Here is a 26,299-nt window from a genome sequence, read left to right as displayed (position 1 = left end):
TCCCTGCTGCTTTATCTGATTGGCTGGCTATCCTCAGGCTTTGTGTCAAATGGGAAATCTCTGCAGGTAGTGGACGTGTCCAACCAAACACCTCTTATTGGAAGAATACTACCCCCTCCAGGCTGAGCTGACCTCACCTGGGACTTGAAGAAACACCTGGGGGATGTCACCGAGCTCGTGGGTTTGTTATTGACATTGTGTGGCTAAGTGTGTCAAAGAGAGAACATGTGGATGTTTGAATGTCTCAGATTTTTAGCCCTTGACCAGAAGTATTTCTGGTTTAGGACTTTTTCTCAGTCGCTGACTATTCAGAGTGTGGCAGTTCCAGTCTTCATAAACGTTCTCACTCTAGATTATCCTTCTCTTGATCTTCTCAGACAACACGAGGGTTTGAGTTCACTCTAACTAGACTTGGTGCTTCTCAAAGGAAGACAAAATACTCAGAGGATTATTGGGGGCTTGGGTCTACATAGAAAGGATGATCAACAGGTGGAGACTAATAGTCCAAAATCTCCTTAAGTCTCCAGATACTTAGGTGATTGCACCTAAGTGTCTGGAGACTTAGGTGCAGGTCACGCACATGCTGCAGGTGTGTGACCTGCAGCATGTCAGCCACGCCCTCCAACAGAGACCTCAGCCATACACACAAACTCACACAATATTTCTCTAATCAGATTACCCCTCTGTCTTTTAATTGATTCTGTCCCTCCATTTTTCTTTTTCTTCGTCTTTTCTCTGCTGTTAGGAGTCATGTTATGAAAGTCAGACCTTCACTTTCTACAAAAGACCAATACAAAGTAAACTTTTCATTGCAAATACAAATCTGACAGCTATAGTGTCCTTTTATATTTAAATCATATTTACTCCAACACCTTGAATAAAATCCATTACAACAAATTCAGTGCAGTTTATTTATATAGCTTCAATTCACAAAAATGTCATCTAAAGCAAAATCATGGGAAAAAAATCAGCTGATTCAACTATATTCCCTGGTTTTGTTGTGACTTTGATGCACTACTCTTCACTAATCTATCACATAAAATCTCAATCAAATATACTGTTTGACAATATGTGCAAAGTTCAAGGGAAACAAACCTCTTTACCTGTACGTTTTTGCTATACACATCCATAATATGCTTTTAGTAAATTTTACAGGGTTCAGCGAACACTTCCTCTTTATCCCACTGTCCTACAAATCGCTGTCCTTGTGCCCTCATGCTGTGTTATGCATATTAAATCAAACCAAAGATGGACATTTCAAAGGGCACACACAATGGGGGAGAAAAGTCAAAAGGGGCCATTATACTGTAACAGAGGGGGGAGAGACGGAGGTGGATTATGCGGACAAAGGTTATGACAGGATGTGAAAACTGCCAGGTGTTCCATCTTTGTAATCCTTCGGCTCCACCATATGTTTTTGCTGTTGTGAATTTTGATACGCATTAACCATTTACTGGTTAAATTCAGTGGATGAGCTTAAAATCAAGTTGTTGTTTTTTTCAATAGCACATTTGACACAATAGTTGACATAAATGTTGCACCAGTATTTATGTCTGAAAATCTGAAAAATTAGATTTTTTTTTTTGTCAAGTTTAGTAGCCTACTGGTAAGTCTTCTAGAGAAACCAGAAAATTGTGTGCCTGGAGTTTCTGCTTAGCTCGTCTGCAGACAGAGTGCGAGTTCAGCCTTGGTTTAGGTATTTCTTTAGAAATGCTGAAAAGATGGAGCAATGAGTTCATTATATCAGCACAAATAGTTATGGATTAAAACTGGTCCACGCTGAGCTTATAAATACCAGGAAAACTGAGACCATTGTCGTTGAAGGTGGAATAAAACACAGCATTGTAAGCACACACCGTTTCGCCAGAGAGCAGAGCAGTGCTACATTAGACTGTATGACAGAATATGCATACCGAAAATGCTGTCTCAAATGTTCATGTTTAATCAGTGTTTATTTTTTGCAAATCAATTTTCATCATTGTTTTGGACGTTGTACAACACCATTTATTAAACGCCATCTCTGCTAGCTGTCATGTTTATTCGCAAACATTACTTTTTGCAAATTTATTATGTGGCCATTTTTGCATTATGCACATAAAGTAGCCGCTTTTATAGTCACACTTCGCCCTTCAGCAATTTTCCATCCCATTGAGTACTGCTGCTGAGCTCCAGTGACCTGCTCTTAGCAGACTTGTCTCTGCTTGTGCGCGTGTGGTTGTGGGTGTGTGTGCGCGTGTGTGTATTTGTATGTCATTATCTACTGTGTAGCATTCCACAACACAAGCACATTCCACAAAGTTCTCTGCACTATAAATCTAAATGCAGTTCCTCCATCAGTCAGGCAAACACAATCTCGCATAGTGGTCTGTTGTTCTGTTAAGGCCGGAGTCAGTCGCATGCGCAAACACTGTAAGCTTTAAAATTTCATATACTATTAAGCAAACAGAGAGCTATGTAAACAGATATTAAGAGATTATTAAAGGAAAGGAGGTTTTTCGCAGTGTAAACATTTTGACCTAGAGAGTCTTTAGATACACACAGCTGGCAGTGACATACACTAAAACTCTTCAAGCATCTTAGAATAGTGAAATCAAACATGCATGTGCATTTTCTTTATGAATTAAAGGACTTTTGAGAGCCATTGTTTGAACTAGATTTAATATGTCATTTTTAACTTGTAAGAAAATATGAGTGTAATGTTTATTCCACTTCACATAAATTGGTATTCTTTCTGATTTCTGATCAGCTTTTGTAACTCAAATATCAAAGTGACACCATATGGGAGGTTCTGTTGCATAGTTGAGCACATAATCTGGTAATAATTGTCATGGTGGATAGGTGTGCAGGCTCAAGCAATCAAAAGTGCCCTTTTGGCACTTCTCAGACAAGTTCAGACTCATTCTGGGTGAAAACTTGGACAAAAAAAAAAGAAACAAAGATGTCTATAAACTGAGCATGACCTCTCTGACATACTAAGCTGCCAACAACAGTAATTGCACAGTTACAAGTTTACCAGATACTTCTAAATTGGCCTTGACAAGTTTTCTGTCTTTTCACCCACAATGTTTATTCTCCTTCCTTTTAATAACAGGTCAGATGAAGAGAGAAGGCAGAACAAGTTAAATGTGTGAAACGGTTCTGTCATCGAGACGAGCCGCTAAGCCCTCTGACCTCATCACCTGGACTGAAGTAGAAATTCTTTTCCTCTGTCATCATCAACGTTGGAATATTTACAGAGCCTTGACAAGCGGAACAAGACACAGGTGACACAACACATCACAACAGACAAAGACAACTTGAGCAAATACAAAAGGAAATGTTCAGGAAAATGATTTAATTCGTCACAGAATTGTAATGAATCGAGCCATTTTGGAGGGGATCCTTGAATGAAAGGCCTGGATTTGGTCACACTTCAAAAATAGTTCGATTTGAGTCTTTCTTAGGTACTAACAACACCTGAAAAGTGTGTGGTGCATTCACTGACCAGAAAATAATCAGATTTTGTTTTCTTTTCCCTTTTCTGACAAACCCAGTCACCGATCAGGGCCGATCAAGCAGAAAACATTTTTTGCATTTCTGCAAATTATTCCAACTCAGACGGGCGGTGCATCATCGCCTGCTCTGCTGCAGCTCATCCTCCTGAAAAGTAACAGATACGATGCTGCACCCACTGCTTTTCTTCTGTTGCCATGACGGCTGCCTTCTCACTCATAGTCAAAAAAAGTCAGGGTTAATAAAATCAACATACATCAGGAGAGATTTTCTGTGACCACTTAGCCATTCTTGTGTTGCTTACATATTTCTCATCCTTGTTTTTTTTATTTTTCCTCCCCCATTCTGTGTCAAACTGTGACATATGCTGCGTTTAAGCACTTCAGCTCTAAGAGGGCACATATGTTTCTACGTATGTTTGAAGTGCTAAAAGCACTGGCACAGAGGAAACCTTTGGTAGCTGACAACGGTGGGCACTCTGCCCAGTTTTTATGCTTTATGGATGTGGATCACAACTGTAATAGCCTCAAGCCGCGGAGAGGCTGCCCGCATCCCCGGTGTGAAACCCAAACATGACGGCATTAAATAAAAACTGATATCAGCGTCAAATCTGTCTGACACCCGTCTCATGCTGTCAGACTGTCAACAATTGCATTAACACCACACAAAAGGAAGCAGGAAGCTAATGAAATGGCGGCATGGGAAAACGAGCCTCGGAGGCAGATTTCACACTGCAGCAGGAGGTGATGTGTCCCGATTTGGAGAGGAGAATAGCGAAGTGCTGTAAAGAGAGCGATCAAGGTCTGGCTCCTGTTTTAGAATGAGCCAATAAGACTGTAATCATTTTCCCACACATCATCCTACAAGACCCCGTTTAAGAGATAACTCTTAATTTCCAGTCGGAGCTAGAGTTCCAACATAATTTGAGAGAAATTGGACAATTAGAGCTGAGCAAGCGGCAGCTTATGTAATGTTTGATTGTGATTCATAACCTGATGGAACCAGTGAAGCCAAAATGGGGAAAACGGAGGAGAAATAAAAGATGTCTGTAATGTATTACATGCCTGTTTGATCAAATTAGAAGTAGGAGCTTTTTGAACAGTTGCCAGAAGGCAGAGATGCTGAATGGACAATCTCATAGAAAATCATATAAGAAGTTTAATATAATTACATGTACTTATATTTCAAACAACATCAGTGGCATGGCCGGTAATGGAGCACTGAAGGGGGTGATTGATCCTGAGTTCTTGGTTATCATTTGGGTTTCTCCTCTTCTGTTCTTTATTATAAAGTCACGTCTTATTAATTCTCATGTTTGGCTTCTTACTACTTCTTGAGTTTTGACTGCACCTTCAGTTAATTCTTTGGTGTCAGTCTTGTTCTCCTTTGTGCTTAGTTAAAATTCCTTTGCGTTTTGTTAATTAGTCTCCTTCCCTCAGTTCAAAGGTGAGTTTTCCTTTTTCCCATGGTTGGGGAAAAAGGTGGGTCTGTGCTTGGATCCTTTATTTAGATTGCATTGAACACATTCCACCTTTTATCTCCCAAATATGCTCCCAGGGGATCGTTAGTTTAATAAAGGTTAGATGGAATCGGTTCACATGCAGTTAGCTGTAGGTTAACTCCTCACCGACCATTCCTCATATTTCTGTTCCTCCAGGTCCACTATGATTAATTTTGCTTCCAAATAGCAGAAAATGTAGTTGATGTCATGGTTTTTCTTTAATTTAGTTTCTCATTGAGCCGTTTTAACTGCTTTCCTTCTAAATCAGCAGTGTAGTGGCAGATATTTTGGTGAAATATTAATGAAGTCCCACTCTAGTCAATTTCGGTGTGTTTTATAGAAAAATATTATGTTTTTTCTGACAACGTATTTGGTAAATCTTGTGAATGTACAGACACTCACATGTATTCTAACTAATAACTCTACAAATTCATACAATACACTCTTACTTACGTTTACAAAATGTAAGCAAGCTTGATGGATTTCTGCTGATCTAGCTCTTCAGTTAGATCAGTCATATGTAGAGATGCATAGAGCAAATTTTAGTACATTTTTGCTCCAACTCTGTGACCTCTTTTAGTGAGAGTTGACCTGATTGATGTGCCGAACATGTGGTCAGGGTCGGCAGTGGGGCAGCGAGAAGACACATATGGCCCTGAAGCCAGACAAATTTACAACACCTTTTTCATGCGTTGGAATGCCATCTCTCATTCAGACTTACTAGCTCCCCATGTCTGGGTTTGTTTGTGCTGCGTTGGGCTGTCTTGCTGCATTCCTCAGAGATTTTGGAGAACATTTTGTGTTTTATGCAAGAAGGTAGAACATCCAATATTATTGTGACTAATCATGAGTTTTGGATTTCTCACCATTGTAACACACTGCAAAATTTAAATAATACAGATTTTAGTGATTATAACAGTTTAATTTCTTTAAATAAGTCTGGATTGTGAAATGCATCTTTTATTGTGTTCGATATCAATTCATTAGGCTTGAGTTCCTCTTTTATATTTGTTCCATACTTGTTGCTGTTGGAACATTGAATCAACAGCACTGGGACTAATATGACAGAAAAATCGAAACTTTGACTTTGCAGAGAATTACATCAGGACTTCTTTTTTCATATGTCATCTACAGACTATAGTTGGATGCAAAATATTTCAAATGAATGATTGGGTGGGGTTCAGAGGTCAAGGATAGAATGAAAAACTCATGCAAATGCAAAAGTAATTTCCAGCTCTGGCTGTGTGTCCGGTCCCCTTGTCCTGCTGAAAGGTGAGTCTCTGCTCCAGTCACAGAGTTCTCTGCAGCCTCTATCTGGCTTTCTTCCAGGGTTGTCTTGTATTTTGCTCCATCTCCACAACATAATGCAGCCCCGTTGCGTTATTAGGGCAGTGTGTTCAGGGGTGATTAGCAATTAGTTTCAGTCGCATAACTGTTGTTCAGGTATTCCAAAATGTTAAACTTTATTCTCATGCATGTTTTGCTTTGCCCCCCAGATGATTTGTGGCAAACTGAAAATAAAACTTCATATATATACATTTTATTTTATTAATTTTTTTAATTATGGCTTTTACGTTGCCACTCTTCAATAAATTCCTATTTGTGGAGTGTGGTGGATTCTCCACAGCAACGGGAACTCTTAGCTGCTTCACTGATGAAAACTCTCACTGCCTTGTCCATGTGGGCTTGAATGGCTTGGCAGGTTGGCAGTTTTTCCCATACTCTTCCAATTTTGGGATGGGCTTGAACAGTGACCTGTGACATGGTGAAAGCTTCCAATATTGCTTTTGAACCAAACTCTGCCTCAATTTCTTCTTCACTTTATCCCTGACCTGTCTGCTGTGTTTCTTAGTGTTTGCATCTCAATTTACCAATCAAGACACCGTTTGAAGGCAGTTGCTTGGCCTGGATTTTATCTATAAGAGTAATGAAGGCCGACCATAAATGTATGCTCTGTTTTTGGTAATTCTACACTGCTTTGACTTAATTTATCACATTAACACATGAAATAATATCAAATCCATATCAATGCGCTGGAGTTTGAGATCCTTTCATATACATGTAAAAAAAAAGTGAAAAATTGGTATGACTACCTTTTGTAAAGAATTAAACTATCTGAAAAGTTAGAAATGAACAAAATTTAATTGTGTGGAATTTCTGACCCTTCAGTTTAAAATCTATTCTTTTACAATTTCTAAACCAGCTACATCATTTTTCACCTCCTTGGAACAAATCACAAAAAAAATAAAAATATAAATAATTTATTTTTTAAGTGAGACACGAGTGTCTCACATTTTTAAAATCCTATATATTTAGACAGGTTAAATAAAAACCACTCTTAAACACAATTTGAGATGTTTGAAGGCATTGGGCTTTTGATGATGGCTTTAGCATCAGAACCACCTTAAAGAAAATGGAGGGGGGAAAATGATCAAACCTGAAATGAATGACTGCAGTGAAAACTCACCCATGCAGAAAACACTGAAGTGGCGTAATCAGATGTATTGTCCCCTTTTACTAAGTGCTCTCTGAATCTTCTCATCAGCAAGACTCGCCCCCTGATTGTGTGTGCAGATTTACAACATGTCAGCCCTGACAGCTGGAGAAGCCCTATTAAATGGGTCACCACATTCCTCAGGTCTATCATTAAAAATGACCCAAAGGCCCTAAACATGCAAAAAAAAAAAAAAAAAAGCACATGCCCACATACACATGTGCAAGTAAAACCACCAACAGCTTGTAAAACATGACAGATTTATCTTCTTCCTTCCCTTTACTCTTCTGGGTCACTATTTGCTCTGCGAGCCATTTTCTTCTATATGAGCATACAGATGCTGAATGCATGATATAAAGAATAAAAGTAGACCTTTGATACACTTCCACATTTTATATCTGTTGTGCCGATTCAATGTTCATTATGAAATTAAACTGCTCTGCAAAGGTGGGGTAGATGTATATTTTTTTTACATAGTCAAACAGGGATTCATCTTTTGCTTTTATATTTATCTAAAAAAAAAACTCCTGTGAATTGAAATGCAGGAAAAAAAGTAGCCTGGGGTTCTGAAACCTTGGTTGCTTGTGCCAACATGTTAGTCATTCATTCAAGTGAGTTTTGCCAAAAGGTTTTAATAGATTTTTTTTTTATTTTTGCCACAAACTCAATGGTTTGCATCAATATGTTTGAGCTTTGCAGTTTATTTTTGCATCCATGCATTTCATGATGCAACATGTAGTGTCATCGCTTATCCATAATTGGGACCAATTTCCTCCTTTATGTAAATTATCTCCCAGCCTTGTCTGTTATTTGAGCTCCCTTGGATCCAACAGGTTGCTGCAGCTTTACCTCCACCCCTTTTTTCACTAACTTTTCTCTTCAGTGAAACTCATTCATTTACTCCAACCCATCAACCATCTGTCACTCTGATTCAGACGGACGTACCCCTTTATTCTCTCTTAATCATCTATATAGCAAAGGATACAATCTTGGATACATTTTTATCTTGTTTTTTTATTCTGTTTTTTTTTTTAACAAAAAGGATAATGTCTTCCTTGGTAAGTGAAAAAGCTTTAGCCCATTCTAGGGTTACATGACTTCTCTTTGATATACTATGTTAGAGTAGTTATACATTTCAACATCACAAAACTCTTGCAGACAGAACCTCTGAATTGATGCAAGCTACTCTGATTTTCAGGTTCTTCTGTTGCTCTTTAAAGGTAGAAGGTACATTTCTGTCAAAATAAGTAATGCCTCTAAAGGCCAGGGACCGTAATGTGCTCCTACCTTTCTCTTCGCCTGCAATAAAGATAAAACGATTAGTGGAAATTAACACAATCTTTTTAAGACTCGTACATCAATCTCCTGTGCCGGGTTGTGACCCAGTCCACATGTGCATTTGCCTTTGGTTGTGCATCTACCCATTCAAATTCAACAGAGGCTTAAAAGAGAAGATGCATTATGCAGTCATGTCAACTGTAGTGCATCATGAATAGCAAGAGCACATCAAGTTGTTGATGAGAGCAGTGTCAGAAGATGAAACTATATGTAGGGTAGATGGTGGTGGGGGGTATTTTATGTCTGCATAGACGAAGGGTTGGTTGGTTGAGTGCAAATGCAAATTGTTTGACAAGAATCTGCAACTTGTAAGTCTTATCAAAGTGTGTGCCTGTATTTGTTAGCATGTGAGCCAGCTGTAGATCTGATGTGTTGCACCAAAGACATATGCTTCAGAGTGGTGTGTGTGTGTGTGTGTGCATGTGTGTGTCTCTCTTCACTGTCACCAGTTTCCCACCTACGGGGATAATCCATCCTGTGAAGTGGTGAGGTGGAAAATGCCATTATGTAGAAATAGCTGACATGCAGTTAGACTTGCAGGCATATGAAGTGTGTATGTGTGTGTGTGTGTGTGTGTGTGTGTGAGAGAGAGAAGTTGAGATAGGAAATAAAAGGGGAGGGGTGGGAATAAAGGCTAGGGGTGGTAAACCTCATTTTGTAACATTACTTAATCCACATGGAAAAGCGGTGAACTAAAAGCCGCAAACACAATAAATGCACTTTCTCTCTGACAAAGCAGAAAAATCCTTGTGATAGCAGCGTGGTAAGAGAGCAGGATGTAGTCACAGAGGGATCATTGAGGACATCTGTCTGTTTATTTGACTTATGATTGTCGACAGTGCAGGAATGTCTTGAGGCATTGTTGCTATGAGCAGTGGTGATGTCTGACATCCATGCTGGTCATAAGTTAGGTATTTGGAGGAACACTGCGGTTAACACTTAAATAACCGCTAGACTGACTGCACGATATTTTGTATAAAATGGATCTACAATGAATGAATTACCACAACACAGTCTTTCTAATTCTCAATTTGTTGTATGGTTTATGACCAGACTGCAAACATACATTTTTCCAAATTTCTTTTCCCTTATCAACATGCTAACATTTTAAGCTAAGAGACTAAACATTGCTCTGTTTCTACTTCTCAAATCTGCTGTTTTGCTTATAAGTAGTAATACACATTAATATATAAAAGTGTCTAAAGAGGTGCATTTGTTTTCTTTTTGCTTTAAGACTCAAAAGGAGAAATGTGCTTTGTTCATTGCTCCAAATTGATCAGCCGATCCCGGTAGCAGGGATCCCTGAAGTAATTAAAGATTACTCTGGTGCCAGAAATGAACAAGATTAACCTTGAAATGCCAACTCTTGGCATTGTAATGCAGTCGCAGCTCATAAAAGAGAAGCGGAAAGGAAGAGGATCAAAGATTGGATCAGAAAGTGTTGTCCAACCATTATTCTCAAATTCTCAGGGTGTGTTTGCTGTAGTGTATTTAAAAAATGTTCCTGCAAGCTGTTGAGCAATAAACAAAACCTTTAATCTCATGGAGTTGCTGAAGTGGACATGTGAGTTTGATTATCCAGTTTAAATCTATCGAACTGGAGCATGCTCATGTCTGCATTCTCAGGACAAAGAAAACTGTTCAGGCTATCAATGCATAATTGTAAAGTAGGGGGTTCCTTGTTGAGTGAAAGTCATCTTTGATGTTTGCTGTTTTGGTTCTGTTGACATCTTCAAGCCTGCTAGCGCTGAATACTACTTTAATCTTGGGGTACTTCACAGTCATGAGTCCAGTTGTTTCAGTTTTGTCAGCTAAACAGTACAAGCATGCTCAGGAATGCATGGCTTATCTGTGGTGACGGATGTCACGCTTTTGCAGTTTGTTGGCTGAAAAGACATTGTAGTCAACTCTGTCCATAAAAATTAAGTTCGGTTTTACTGAAATGCCGGTTTTGTTTTATTTTGTTATTGTAGCTTCTATAGCTGCTTGTTTTAGGAAATATCTGTCAGTTAAAATACACTTAGAAAATGTTTCCTTAAATTAAAACCAGTCTAAGGCTAAAAGGTTCTGCTTGTTGACACGGCACACAGAAAGTAATCCCCTACCTGCCATTTATAATGACATGAGTTTGTCCTGCCTGCAGTATAACACTAAAGTGATGCATGCAGAGACAGATCTCACATCTGCATTGGTATGTGAGAGGGAAAGTGAAGTTCCTTGGCTGTTCAAGCCCTCCCAGTTCTCACTTCCATCTGCAGTAGTTGTAAACTATTCAGCCTTCAGCCATTGTAGCCCAGATGGTCAAATCACATGGAGGCATTTTCTGGAATTCAAATGGTTTCACATTTATCTTTGTTTTTTATGCTGTAATCATATAGATTTACCGCTGAAGTGCTCTCTGGTGGAAGCTTGTGAAGCCTATTGGCATGATAGATGGGTTGCGACTCTTTCAGGCTCAAGTGAATTGAAAAAAAACGTTTTTATGTTGCTGAGTGAAGGCAGAGCTTTTTTTGATGTTAGTCATTTACGCATGCTGGGGTAACTCTCACATCCAGATGTTTGCAAGGTATGTGGGGATTAGCAACCAAATGTAAAACATACCTGCAGGAGTTCTCTTGATCAGTTCAGAGTTTTAAAAGGAGTTTTTTCTTCTCTTTAATGGTAAGCTCATTCAGTTTGGTTTTTAACGAGTCATTAGTGCTGTGTGAGGTCTTGGCAAGTGTGCTGTACTGACTAAAGATTTAGTCTGATTAGATGCTGATTGCATTTGCTTATGTGAATGTTATTCATTAAACTATTTTGTTGATAAATTAGCACGATGCTTGACCTGAATTTGCAAACTAAAGTAGAACAATACCCCTTAAAATTAATTTGTAACACAGTGATTTTTAGACGGTGTGTGCTGTGTTTACAGAAAAATCCCTTGGTACCATTTTAGCCCAGAAAAAACATCAATTTATAAGTGTAGGTACAATATTACATTCCTCAGTTCTTAACACCATTGCTGTGTGTTTTCCACTGCTTGCTGGAAAACATCATGGTCATGCCAGTCAGGATTAGGCATGATTATAATGGATGAATGGATGGATAACCCCCTAGAGAAGCATAGATCTGAATCCTATGGCCAACTTCCAGTCTTTAAATTTCTAAAGCTTTTACTTTATGACATTGATTTTCAAATTATTCTGGTTTCTGTAATTAATCCTTTCAAATATTTGTCTGGCTATTCCACTGTAAGCAAATGGCAATTAAATTAAAGGCGGCGGACTCTAAAATTAACTTAAAAATGTTGAAAGGCTGCCAATATTTCCAACTTCTGTAATTATTCTTGGACAGGTTTTTCTTGCTTCCTGAAAGTTTGTTGTTGTTTGAACTGTTTTGTATTTTCACTCTTTTTTTGTGGCTTTTGCAGTAAAACAATATCTTGAAGCCATATTTTTAGGAAGCAGCCAAAACGTTTTTATAAAAATCCTGACGGAAGTAGCTTGAGAGTTAAAAGATCTGTAGTAATCACTTTGCTGAAATGTATTTCAAACTTGTTTGAAAGACATTTATTATACATTTATGAAATACATTTATGAAGTGTATGAAATACATTAATTTTTTTCTAATATTAATTTAGAATAACATGAAGCTTTACTGCAGTTAAAGAATTTGGTTCCTGTATGTTTGTTGTTTTTGCCTTTTTGTCAAAGTTAAATGTTTCAGATGATTACATACATCATACAATGTATGACAGCCTGAGTAAAAAAATAATAAAAAAATAATTAAGAAATTAAACATTTTAAATAATTTCATTAATTAAAAAAGACTGGCTCTAACCCACATTTGACTCTGTAACAAAAAAGCTACTTTAGATGATGGATGGATGGAAAGAACCTTTCCAAGTCAACTTGGCTCAAAATGATAACATAATTATCCCCTTATTCTAAAAACTGGATGTTCCACCCTTGGCAACAACAACTGCTATAATTTGTGATAATTGGCAATAAGTTTTTTACATAACATTGGGAAAATTTTGGCCCACTTTTCTTTGAAGCTACATTGGTAGTTTTCTTTTTCTTTTTTTTTCCTTTTTTTTTATCATGAAAAGTCTAAGGTAGTCGTTTAGGTAGTCTTCCTAATGTGCTTTGGCTCAATGTTCTGCTTCATAAATTACGTGCACCAGAGTCGCAAACTTTGTTTTTCTTGCTGAGAGCATAATTCATAATCAACAAGACCGCCAGGTGCTGAAAATGATTCCAGCTCATCACGCCATTACATATACAGCCCAAATGACGTCCTGTTTCTGTCATGGTTTTAGTTTAAAGTTTAGAGTCATGCTTTTGATTTTTCAGTCCACAGACTACTTTCACTAAAGTCTTGAATCATGATCATGATTCAAAATGATCATTTTGATCATTTCGACATTAACTGAACACTGACATTAACTGAAGCAGTAATATTTTAAATCTACAGCCAGGAAATAATTGGGCTTCAATGTGGCTAGTGAAACTGAACCAAAAATGTTTGTTGTTCATGATTTTGCAAGTCATACTTTATTTTTTCCATGTTTGTTTGGAAAGTTTCTTTTCCTCAAAAAACAAAAATTACATTCCATTTTCAAAATTTGCTTGATAATTGAAAAACAGACGACATCTTCGGGGGACAAATACTAGTTTTGACAACTCTGTAGACAGAGATGAGCAGTTTAAAGAGAAAATAGAAAGTTACTGATATCAAAGTGAGCAGTTGTAAAATCATCTTTAGAACGAGACAATTTTAAAATCACAAACCCTGTTTTTTTTGTTGTTGTTGTTGTTTCAATCATCCAATGTTTAAACTTTGAAATTACTGCATGATACGACTGGTTTTACCCAGCAAGTTTCTATTAGACAACTTAGAAACTGTTTGATGTTTTGATCTCTCTGGCCTCGGGGAGGAGGCTGTAAAACTGTTTGCAGGGAAGTGATTGAGGCCAGCAAGAGTTCAAGGCCCTAACCTGCACATTATAAATACCTAAAGATTCTGCAAGTTTTGTTCAGAACCTCCACATTAGATGTATAAAGATCTGTCAAGAAGACTGTATCCGAATTGAAGGAAAACAATCTTGAATAGGACTTTTGCATGATAATTGTGAGATATTTACAAATGTTTTATCTTAGAGGGTCCTTAATTACTTTGTCACTCCCTGTTCATCTTGTGTGCTTTCAGATAGGAGCATGGAGGCGTTGTAATTGACTGTGAAGTGGAGTTTGGGAAGAGCTGGGAAGGAGAAGCAGGTGACTGAAGGAGGAAACGAGGAGAAGACGAGCATGGCGCACTCATCTGTTTGGATCTTTCTGTTGTGCTTTTCGCTCACTCATCAAAGGGCGGCAGCTCAAGCTGAAGGTATGGGATGACATTTAAAAACCTGATCAGAACACCAAGACACAGTTTACCGCATCATAATTGACGTCAATTACATTTTGAAGAGTTCAAAGCGTTTTCCGGAAACTTGTATTTTAAATTGCCCTTTTTTATGTTCTTAGACTACAACTATATTATAGCAAATTATTTGGCAATTGGACACATGACTGTTTTGTGGAGTTTTCGGTAAGATGGATGTGTCGGGTACTCGAGCCAACGAATGCTATTCTTTTCAATGAGCAGAGCGTGTGAGTGCCCTTTCATTACATCTCCTCCTGTGATTGGTTCAGGATGTAGACACTAAACCAGCTGCAGTTTCTTTCCAGACTAAACACCTGCTAGCATCCTGTGCAGCATACATCTTCTTTCTGCAAGCTTGTCAAATACATCCTCTAGATACAGAAAGTTGGCCTGAAGTGCTATTGGATGTCATTAAAAGGTCAGTTAGCAAATCGCAAGTTTGGTAATATGATTTGCAGAAAGTGTTGAGGAATGCACAACGTATCGGCAAAAACATCGGTATCGGCCAATGTTAGTCATTTATTAACATTCCGGGTTGGTTCGATAAATACAACTGGGCTGATGTCAACAACTGATATTTATTTCCATCTTGTTGCTATTTGTTTCTGGAGAGGTAGGGCAGAAGGTTGGTCACGTGGTATTTGTTTGGTCATGTGATTGTGACGCAGTGCAAGATTGTTGGTAGTGTAACTGAAGCAGAAAAGCAGTGGTAAATTCAGCAGAGTGCTTGTTTTTATCAAGGTGTCGAAGGGTAGAGAAATGGATAGAATATAAACAATATCAGTAAATGTATATCTCCTGAACAGAGCTCCTTCTTCCACTTGAAGAACTCCGCTTCTTAACCCTAACCCATTTGCATTATATCAATTACATATAATTGATATAATCATATATCAATTATATATAATTGATATATATATAATATATATAATATATGGACCTGGCACAAATGTATTTTTCAGTTTGAACCAAAATGTTTTGAGTTTTTTTCATTCCTTTTGTTTCACCTGACTGCAAAGTTTCACCAGTCATTTTGAGAAATTTAATTACAATCTCAGCCTCACACAGACAAGACATATCACTATTGCGCATCTTCCTTAAAATGTGTTTTAGCATGGTAGGAAAAAAAATGCTTGGCTAAAACGTTGAACGTCAAGAATAACAATGGTGGAGGCCAAATGTAAACACTAAAATGCCATAGTCTGATTCTTGACTACAATCTTAAATGTTACTTTTTCACTAAAGTTGCAGATCTCTGCGCGATTCCCCAGGTTTTTCTCATTTCTTTAAAGTACATTTGTTAAACACCACATTTTCCTCTGGACTTTAAAGTGGTCTTGATTAATATTTCTTCAAGATTTGAAAGATTTAAAGCTTCTTTCATACAAACTGAAAACCTAGACATCCCTCAAGTCTTATAATGTCTACGGTCAATTTCTTAGACATGACAGACATCGTTCCTCTGCTGCAGACACTGTAGGCCTTAAACATCTTTGGTTCCTGGTCTCCCTCTTTCCTCAGGATGGAAGCTGACGCTGTGCAATATTGCTGTCATAGTCAGGCTAAAGAACTGAACAAGAAATAAGAAAGTGATAAACTTTTAAATATTACTGAATAATTGATTGTGGCCTTTTAGGCAAGGTTTTCTGGTACGCATAGTACAAATAAAAGAACTAAAGGACTTACTGTGCTGAGTCATATTAGCTGGTTAATTTGTCAGGCTACCTGCTCAACTATAGAACCATCTGGTTAACAGATCTGGAGCACATATTTTCCAACTTTAGCTTTAACGCAGCGTTACCTTAATATGAATGATGGGTGGCATTCTTTTAGTTCCCAAGCTGTGACTGTGTTCACACCTAATAGCTCCCAAAAGCCAAATTGTCATTCTTCTCAGGGATATGGATAAATCTTTTTTTTTTCCAACAGCAGTTCTGTAATACACAAAAAAGGGTACTATTCTGCTTCCATACACCTGGAGAAAACTCTGGTAGCTCGCGCACATTGATTACATTCTCAGATAGGTTCGGCTTGGTCTGGATGGCTTTTCTCACTTTAATTAAAGAAAGTATCATCAGAAAGTTGCGTTTTCTAATTCCTTTGGTTATCTGACAGATATTTTCACAACTAAGTGTGACAAAAAAAATCAAAAACGGTAGAAACATGTTTGGAGGAAAGCACGTTTTCACGCCACTGCAAATGTTGTTATAAATGACACATGCAGGGCTGTCTTTTAAGAATTGTAGTTTTGCATGAAGCCTGGATGTAAAGGGGAAAGGACAGAAGCAGAATGGCAAATGATGCCAGTGTCGCATAACGACAATAAACTGATTGTATCAAAAGTATGCGAGGAGCTTTTGAACACAGTGGCATGACACTGAAATTGGCATTAGAAAGTTATTTTCTGTGTATCCAACTGACATTTGTGCTTTTTATTGTTTAGTGCTTTCATCCTGTGGATAAAATTTTGACTTCTCTTGTGAATTCCTGTTTTTGTTTACATTAAGGCTTGTATGTTTATCCTGATCTTGTCCGCTTTCACGTTTTTAAGATATTTTCACTTTAAAAATTAAAATAGCTTCCCTTTCATTTGTTGGTGCTGCATGCAGTAGGGCATCATTAAAGTTTGTTTTACTTATTTATTTATTTTTTTTTTTCTGATGTGATAATGTTTTGCAGTATATATACTGAAGGCACTGAGCTACCTCTAATGCTGAAATCAATGGTGGTCCAACACAATGGTGGTACAACCTTTGAAATATCCGCACAGATAACCTTCAATAAAAACCATTTGTAATCTCTCAGCTTGTGTTGTGTCCTCATCCTTGGCATGTCGATCTTGCCTGCCAGCCCAGACAGACAAACTTCTGGATAATTGATCTTGTTTTCCACCCCAGTCTGGGTTTTTCTGACAAACACAAGCCCCCAGCTGCTTCCTTGCTCGGGGCATCCGCCACGTTTTATGTGCTTCTGCAAAACGAAAAAATCCGAGTGTAAAGTGTATCCAACTGAATAGATTAGCTGCTTATGTATGCAGAACGTGGCTGACTTGTCTGTATGAGACTCAACTCAAAGGATAAAACGGATGCACATTGTTGTAGTTTTTGAAATTTAATCAATGGATTTTCACCCATTAGTGATAAATGTACTGCTGCTGAATATAAACCAAAGCCAGAATGTGCGCAAAGATGTTGGCTCAGCACGAGAGAAGCCACAAAAATTGGATTCCTTGTGATATTTGCTGCCTTGATGAGATGTATAGGTGTGTAAGGGAGAATATAATGTTGGATCGGCATGGTGCGGAGACATATGTCAGCCCCTGTGGATCCTGGGACAGCAGCCAAAGCAAGAAGGCGAGATAATAGAAGGGAGCAAGCTCGGTAATCAAATGGAGGACAGGAGAGAATCACTTATCACTTACAGAACAATCAGCGAAGCCTATCTTTTATTCGCCAGCCTAATCAATGCTGTCGTCACTTTGGTTTATTGCATATGTAATGCCAGAATATTGACTCGGAGGGTGTTTGCAGACACAGCAGATTGTGTGTGTGTGTGTGTGTGTGTGTGTGTGCGTGTGTGTGTGTGTGTGTGTGTGTGTGTGTGTGTGTGTGTGTGTGTGTGTGTGTGTGTGTGTGTGTGTGTGTGTGTGTGTGTGTGTGTGTGTGTGTGTGTGTGTGTGTGTGTGTACCAGGATCCAGGCTGCTCTCCTCACATTGAAAAGCATCTAAATGTCTCCAAACTGCATGTTAAATGCATTTGTTAAGCAAGGCAACTGACCCTGATTTTGGGTGTGTTTACCTTATTATTCTAAGCGTCCCTCATTGCTGTACTAAACTTTTATTGCTGGAGTGCTCAGAATATTGATGGTCTCTTTGGCTCACTTGTGTCTCATTAAAAATTCATGGGGATTTGTGTGGCGGTCTGGCTGCACGACAGAAGCAAACGAGAAGGAAAGTGCCTAACACGGTGGAACAAGACTGCCCTCTAGTGGCCAGCCTAGGAATCCATGTCTTAAGCCATTGAAACAGATTTGCTTCTTTTTTCAAGCTAATTTGTTTCATCTGGATAGTCGAATGATAAAGCAAGCCTTCATTTATTTTTAGACAAAGTGGAATTAATTTTTAAAAGACAAATTTGCCTATTTTTCATAGACATTGCCTTGCAAAAGTAATTGCACCCCCTAACCTTCTCCATAATTTGTCACAACTTGAGCCTATTTTATTGGGATTTTTATGTCATAGACTAACAATAAATCATGCATAATTGTGATGGGGAAAGAAAAGATCAATCTTTTTTGAATGTGCCTCTACCAATTTTGCACATTAAGACAATACATCTTTATAGCACATAAACACGGTTTGTTTTAAATGGTGACCAGCTTTCGGAAAAGCAGGATTGATTGAGATGTTCAAAGCTTTGGATATCGTCTTGACCATATTACTGGTTTGCACTTTTCCACAACTTTGTTGGTCAGGTTTTTATAATTTTACCCTCTACTTTGCAGTTATTTTGTGTTGGTCTATTTCATAAATCACAAGAAAATATTTGGGGTTCCAGCATAACACAATGTTTATCAGCTCAAGGGATGAGAAAGCTTTCGCAAGGCACTATATCCCTGTTAAGTTAACCTATTTCGTTCTTTCTTTTTCTTTTAGCTTGCCGGACGGTGGTGCAGGCAGACATTGTGTTCCTGTTGGATGAGTCATGGAGTGTGGGTCAGGCCAGCTTTTTCAGAGTCAAAGACTTCATCTCAGCCATCATGTCCTCATTTCAGGACAGCACAGTGGGAGCTGAGGGGGTTCGCTTTGGTGTCACTCTCTTTGGGGATGTTCCGAGGTAGTCGAGCATGAACTTCTGACACCATGTCAAAGACTTGTTTTTTCCTCTCGGTTGAGAAGTCATCTAAACAAGTTTTTACACACACAGAAACCCCGTTCCTGTCTCCTGTTCCATCATCTCTACGTGACCCAGTTTTGCTTCATGTCTTTGCTCTACAGGATGCTGGTTGCTTTGACAGACTACAGTTCACTTGAGGACGTGCTCCGAACTGTTGGAAACCTCCCCTACGGTGGAGGATCCAGGAGGACGGGCAGCGCTCTCCAGTTCCTTGTAGATTCTGTGTTCAGCCCTGCCATCAGCCGAGATTTTACCCCAAAGGTACTGCAGTTCGCATGTTGAGATTAATTATGGGTAACTGCACTTGTCTGGTTTTATTTAATTGTCTGATGCCTCTAACGTGCACATGTTTGATCACGAGTTGGAGAAAGAAGCCGTTCGAGATACCAATCCATGCTGCAAATGCGTGCATGCACCGTGCCCCGCATGACAGGAAACGACTTGCCAGGAGTCTGTATTTGTACTCCACAGGACACCGTGGCATAAACAAACAAAGTGGTCTACCATTTCACACTGCCGTGAATTTGATTAAAGCGTCCCGCTGTATGCTTGAAATAAAAATCGATCGCGTGTCTGCGGCTGACAGCAGATTTTCATCTGTTCGCATTGTCTTCTGTTTGGAGAGGGGTGGAAAAAAAAAGGGAAATTTATAGATTTTCCAGCACAGATTCTGCATGCTCAATCAGGCTGTCAATAATGGACGACTTTCCAAATGGTTGTGAACGTGAAACAATCTGTAAATCCGTTGGTCATTGACAAAGATTAAACTAACTGAGCGTCCTTCTAATAAGATAATACATCAGCACAGATTTAGTTTCATTAAGCAGACACTCGAAAGCATTATTTGCATGGTAGCTTTTCTCGAATCCAAGAAATTTCAAGTGCAGTCTTGTTCATATCCTTCCACTTAATATTTATTCATGTCTGCAGTTCTGGAATGCATCACTCCAAAAAAGGCTTTACTTTGTAACATTGCAACAGATTTTCTGGCATTGAGAAAACTGCAAGTAATATCAACCCAGATCCATTTTTTCCCCCCCCTCAAAGTCACCAAAAAAGACTTCTTAACTTTTTCAATCTTTATAAGGCAAAACAGGTTGCCCTCTTACACACATTTTTCAAGTGTGTGCGTAAGAAAAGAACAGAGGAGGAGGATGAATTATTAAATTCGTCAATCCGATCATTTGCTGAACAGCAGCTATATTCTCACACCGACCTGTCAGGCTCCTCTTCCTCACTCATTCAGGAATGAAGTTGGAAAATTCAGTCTCTGTTGCAAATTCCTCTTCATCCATTTAGGTAATTTGTCTGTAATTGAGAAGTAAACCATGTCAACGCCGATGGAGGATTTGAGGAGAATAATCGATTTTCAATGGAGGCTTCTTATTTAGAAAATTTGCTCGGAGGGCAGATTTAGTGAATTAGTCATGCCAGCAAATAGGCAAAACAAAAATAAATTGAGTATACAAGTTCAGGGCAGATACATAGCTAATAAATCTGGATCACACTGAAATTTTTATGCTTATTATTGGCTTTATATTTCCCATTAGCTGTCTCTAAATGGTATTCTAAAACAACATTATTAGCATCTGAATTAGCATGAAAATGGCATAAATTTAAGGCGTGAATAAATATTCATAAACCTGTTAATATGTTGTGGCGTATGTAATTTCCTGTCTCTCTGTAACACAGATTGTTGTTTTGATCACAACCGGACGCTCGGATGACCAGGTCGACCTTGGAGCCAAGGTGGTTGCAGACAGTGGGATTACACTCTTTGCAGTAGGTGAGTGTGAAAGTAGGCATTGAGAATTCCTTCAACATCCCCACTGCAGCAACCAACTTCAGATTTGATCTGTGCTCTGCTGGTCTGTCAGGTGTGTCCCGCTGTTAGACATTCATGTCCCATGCATTTGAATTTGTGTTTTCGGTGTGGGTATTTGTTTGAATGTGTTGCGTTTCTTATTCAGAGGGTGTACGTGTGTATTTATTCGTACCACATAAACTTAATCTCACATTTATTAAAGTGCACTTCCTGATACTCAACTTGGCCCTACACTTTCTTGCTCTCATCCTTACCTTTTTTTTTTTTTTTTTTTTTTTTTTTTTTTCTCCGTCCTGCACGCTGCCATAACCAAACAAACTTAATTCTGAGACGACAGCGGTGCGGTAATTACTGCTCATTAGCGGATGGTGCGCTAATAGCAGCTATTTTTCATCAGGAGATTCGGTGTGCTTCATCTGCACCTCTGACACAAGAGTTCTCTGCTCCTGTTCATCAACACTGCATCAACAAGTACTTAATTAGAAGACTAGCATAAAAAAAATATTTCATTCACATTAATAATGCATATATTTTAAAGTTTTTCAGGAGGTACTTTCACAAACTTAAACCCAAAACACTTATGCCTTGAAATTGGTGCTGTAGAGTATATGACTAGTTCTGTGTGTGAATTTGTGGATTATTTAATGATCTAATAAGGATTACTCAACATGCAATTCCCCTGGCAGTATGCTGTTTCTCTTTCCAGTGCCAAATCACTGAAATCAAACCTGTTGAGTTGACACAATTATAGATCTCTACTCATAATTCTGTTTCCCCCCAACCCCTTTTTTCCAATTTTTGTTTTTAATATTAAGGCGTAAGAGGAGCCGATGTGTCCGAGTTGAGAAGGATCGTTTCTGAGCCCTTCGGGGAACATCTTTTGGAGTGCGCAGACTTCTCTCTCCTGGAAACTCTCCTTCCCAAACTGTCCCGGAGGTTATGTTTCAGTGCTTCTGAACCTCCACGACCTGTAAAAACCATCCAGCCAAGTAAGCTTGTTCCACAAATACTATCAGTGCTTTTACTTTCATATATGATTTTTGTGAGCTGCAAAGGAAGTTGTAACCGCTGGGCCTTGTATCAAATGTTTTCATCTTTCAAACAGATTCCATTTGATTAACCATGGAGAAAATGATTGGAAAGAAGAAGGAAAAATGCATATTTTAGAAAAAATTTTAAGAACAACAACCAAAGTCAATACTCTGAAGTCTTTTGATGCATGTCTATAACAGCTGCATGCGTTTAGAGGCTCTAGTTTAACATCATATTTGATGGAGGCCATCTGTGAACATTAATTGCAGCATCTTGCCACAGACTGGCACAGATTTGAGTAGACCATTTTAACACATGAATTTGCTTCAATCTAAACCATGACTTTCTTGCTGTGTTAGGATGAACTTCTACTCTTTTTTTTTTTTTTTTTTTTTTTATATTTTGGAATCTTCAACTTTTTTTTTTTTAGGTTGGCAAACTTTAATCTGTTTGTGTGCCAAGCATACTTTTCCTCTTTACGTCATCTGCAGGTGAGCGGCACGTGGTTGGTCCCAGAGACTTGCAGGTGAGTGAGCTGGCCCACGGCTCCTTCAGGCTGACGTGGAGCCAGGCTACGGGGGATGTGACTGGATACCGTCTCTTGGTCACACCTCTCAGCTCCAGGGGACAACTCCTGCTCAACCAGCAGAGGCAGGTGAGGGATGGTCAGGATGCTGGTGTGCACCTCCCGTTTCTGCCTTTCATTCTTTCCTTTACTTCCCTTCATTGTCCTATCCCTTCCTTTCATGCTTTTCCTTCATCTGTTTTAACGCTTTCTTCCTTCATTACATCTATCTTCTTTCAATCCTTTTTCTTTCCCTCCTTACTCACTTTTCTGTTAACTTTGTTTCCAGACTTATTATAATAAGGATAATAATCTATATTCTTATCGAATTTTTATGTTTTAAAATATGAAAGAGGACTGAAAATGTAGTGAAGTTCTGGAACGTGAGATATAAAAAAAATGTGCTGTAATCTTTATTGATGACGTGAGTAAAAATTACAGTAATGATAACAAACATATGGATATTTAATGAACGTGGATCTCAGAAATAGAGTAGCTAATCTTGTCAAATTAGCAATATGTGATCAGTAGAACTAGGAAGATGCCAGCAAATCCTGAAATCGCCTGAAGTTTAATGAAAAAAATACATTCATAATCCATCCATCCATCCATCCATCCATCCATCCATTTTCTTCCGCTTATCCGGGGTCGGGTCGCGGGGGCAGCAGCTTCAGAAGGGAGGCCCAGACTTCCCTCTCCCCAGCCACTTCTTCCAGCTCCTCTGGGGGAATCCCAAGGCGTTCCCAGGCCAGCCGAGAGACGTAATCCCTCCAGCGTGTCCTGGGTCTTCCCCGAGGCCTCCTCCCGGTGGGACGTGCCCGGAACACCTCACCAGGGAGGCGTCCAGGAGGCATCCTTACCAGATGCCCGAGCCACCTCAACTGGCTCCTGTCGACATGGAGGAGCAGCGGCTCTACTCTGAGTCCCTCCCGGATGACCGAGCTTCTCACCCTATCTCTAAGGGAGAGCCCAGCCACCCTGCGGAGGAAACTCATTTCGGCCGCTTGTACCCGTGATCTCGTTCTTTCGGTCATGACCCAAAGCTCATGACCATAGATGAGGGTGGGAACGTAGATCGACGGGTAAATCGAGAGCTTCGCTTTTTGGCTCAGCTCTCTCTTCACCACGACGGACCGGTACAGCGCCCGCTTCACAGTAGACGCTGCCCCAATCCGCCTGTCGATCTCCCGTTCCCTTCTTCCCTCATTCGTGAACAAGATCCCCAGATACTTAAACTCCTCCACTTGAGGCAGGACGACCCCCCTGACCCGGAGAAGGCACTCTACCCTTTTCCGGCTCAAGACATTCATAATACATTATGTTTATAGACATTTCTCTAATTGAACTGCCTCTGGATAATTGGTGCGTCTTTTTCTTTAGAAGTCTTTCCACGTCATCTCATGTTGCTTTGCTCTTTATGAAACACAATTCTTTGATTCATTTTTCACTGATCATCCCTGTTGCGTAACAGCTGGATCTGAAGGCAGACGTGAGCACCGCTGTGATGACAGAGCTCAGTCCGAAGACGGAGTATTCCCTCACCCTCTACGCCGTCTACCCAAACCTCATCGGCAACTCTGAAACACTCACAGTAAAAACAAGTGGGGGTTGTACTTCAGCATATATTTATCCGTTTAAACCCTTCACTGTTTTTATTATTACTTTGCTGTTCTGCTGTTCTCTAAGCAATGCACTTCTGTCTTTAGCTTCGTTGCCCAAAGTGTCAAACTTCCGCATTATCGAGGAGGGCTTATTCTCTCTACGTCTCGGTTGGACTCCTCCTCTGGGAAAGCTCAATGGATTCAAGATCTTTATACCGAGGTGTAAGTTGATTGTCAGTATGACTGGCTTTACAGATTGCATAGCAACAGTGCTTTTACAACAGTTGCAACCATCCCATTAAACAAGATAATTTAGACAGTGTTTTTGTGACTCAATTGGCCTTTATTCATTTGTAACTGGACAGAAAAGAGAACAGAGAGAGACAGGGAAGACATGCCGTAAATGTCCCAGTATTGGGACGGGACATTATTGCCTCATTAATTCTGATTTGCTTCTTTATCACTGCTGTAGAAAAGCATCCCTATAGCATGATTCTGCCACCACAACATCTCATTATTAGGGTTAGGTGTTAAAGATGTGTGTTACTTGTTGCCTCCCACAGTGTAGCATGTGGGCTAAAAAGTTACAGTTTGGTCTTCTGTTATCAAAGCACCTTCTTCCTTGTGTTTGCTCTGCCTCTTGTGTGACCTGTGGCAAACTGCAAACCGATTTATATTGAGATTAAATTAATCTCAGGTGAAGTTTACTGGCGAATTATACAACTTCTAAAGGCTTAATTGGAGTAGGAATCACTGAGATAATTCTGTTGCATTTTTTTCTGATGCTCTTCAGCCAACAGACCAGGATTAGCATACGAGCAGCTGCTTCCTGGAGACATCTCTTCTCATGTGATTGATGGCCTGGAAGAAGATAAAAAGTATACCGTCAATATCTATGCGGTTTACCCCGAGGGACCCAGTGAACCAGTGTCATTAGTGGGAAAAACATGTAGGTGTCTCACATTGAAATGAAATGTTTATCCAACAGGAAAAAAAAAATCTTCAGTATTGTCATGTTTTGGGGAAAGCATATTTATTACTTGATTGCAATTCATAATAATCAGCTTTTAAAAAAAAAGAGAATATCTAGGAGAAAGTCAATTCATACACTTATTAGAAGAAAATAAACACCATTATGTAGTACCTCAACATTTCCACAGTAGGGGGGTATTGTTCTAAAAACAATCTGCCAGTAGGAACGTAGCCTGCATGAGATCTCAGCGTCTGCATAAAAAAGTGGATTAAAAGATTTTGAATACATTTTTTTTGCATGAATTTTATTTGATTTTATTAAATGATCTTATACGTTTTTTTTTTAAATTGTAGGATAATTAAAAAAATTATCCTACATAAGTCATTTTCATGACTTATGAAAATGACTTCTCATAAGTCATTAAGACTTATGAAAAAAATATTGCATTAACCTTTGAAATTTTTTTTTGTATGTCCTTGAAATGTCATTAACAGTAAAATTAGTAGCAGTCAAGCAATTCCTGGTCCAGAATGCCACTACAGATACCGTCCAAGCAAGGTGGGAGTCAGTCAAGGGGGCAACAGGATACCGTCTGACTTGGGCATCCCCAGGTACTGTAGCCTCTCTGTATTTTTAGAGAACACTGGTGTACTGTGTGCTGTGTCGCTCCTAATAATGTGTTCTTAATTCTGGAACGCTCTTCTTCTCTCATTGTTCTGCAGATGGCCACATAGAGAACATCAACCTTGGGGAGAACTTCAACTTCTACATGATCCAAGGCCTGCACTCAGGCTCTGAGTACATCGTCACAATCAACCCCATCTTTGGAGACACTGAGGGACCCGTCACCACCAACAAAGTCAAAACATGTAAACTAGCTATGTTAGATGTTACTGAATTTAGGTTTACGCGACTCTGCAATCACTAGTTTGCATTTTTGTACAGTGTGTATAAATATCTCATCTCAGCTGTATGTGGCTGACAAGTATATTCTATATTTAGTCGTTCTTTTTTTTGTTTTGTTTCCTTCTTTCAGTGGAAAGCAGTGCTGTTCAAACTCTGAAGGCTTCTGCAGTAAGCACAAGTTCAGCTGTTGTGTCTTGGAACAGCGTCCCAGGGGCCACAGGATACAGGCTGGCATGGGGACCCACACCAGGTACTACCTGTGTTTTG

At 39.1% G+C, this 26,299-nt stretch overlaps 1 protein-coding gene across 8 annotated transcripts in view; it reads left to right on the top strand.

Annotated features, from left to right (window-relative positions):
• col7a1l (collagen type VII alpha 1-like) overlaps nucleotides 1-26,299 on the top strand; it is a 74,991-nt gene that overhangs the window by 4,741 nt on the left and 43,951 nt on the right. For 7 of the 8 annotated variants that reach the window (XM_081603822.1, XM_081603821.1, XM_081603819.1 and 4 more), the window contains 14 exons: nucleotides 67-177; nucleotides 3,092-3,263; nucleotides 14,019-14,195; nucleotides 18,890-19,070; nucleotides 19,232-19,391; nucleotides 20,823-20,916; nucleotides 21,771-21,944; nucleotides 22,479-22,642; nucleotides 24,024-24,153; nucleotides 24,259-24,375; nucleotides 24,947-25,102; nucleotides 25,621-25,737; nucleotides 25,849-25,995; nucleotides 26,163-26,282. In XM_081603822.1, the coding sequence (XP_081459948.1) occupies nucleotides 14,120-14,195; nucleotides 18,890-19,070; nucleotides 19,232-19,391; nucleotides 20,823-20,916; nucleotides 21,771-21,944; nucleotides 22,479-22,642; nucleotides 24,024-24,153; nucleotides 24,259-24,375; nucleotides 24,947-25,102; nucleotides 25,621-25,737; nucleotides 25,849-25,995; nucleotides 26,163-26,282 (1,636 nt within the window). In that variant the 5' untranslated portion in view covers nucleotides 67-177; nucleotides 3,092-3,263; nucleotides 14,019-14,119. Of the gene's footprint in view, nucleotides 1-66; nucleotides 178-3,091; nucleotides 3,264-7,934; nucleotides 8,546-14,018; nucleotides 14,196-18,889; nucleotides 19,071-19,231; nucleotides 19,392-20,822; nucleotides 20,917-21,770; nucleotides 21,945-22,478; nucleotides 22,643-24,023; nucleotides 24,154-24,258; nucleotides 24,376-24,946; nucleotides 25,103-25,620; nucleotides 25,738-25,848; nucleotides 25,996-26,162; nucleotides 26,283-26,299 lie in introns of those variants that run through there. The other variant, XM_081603818.1, reaches the window with a different exon arrangement.

This window comes from Poecilia reticulata, chromosome 23, assembly GCF_904066995.2.
Source record: "Poecilia reticulata chromosome 23, P_reticulata-male-v2, whole genome shotgun sequence".
NCBI classification, from domain to species: Eukaryota; Metazoa; Chordata; class Actinopteri; order Cyprinodontiformes; family Poeciliidae; genus Poecilia; species Poecilia reticulata.
The sequence above is the reverse complement of the archived record's forward strand: the minus strand, read 5'-3'. Positions and strand labels throughout refer to the sequence as shown.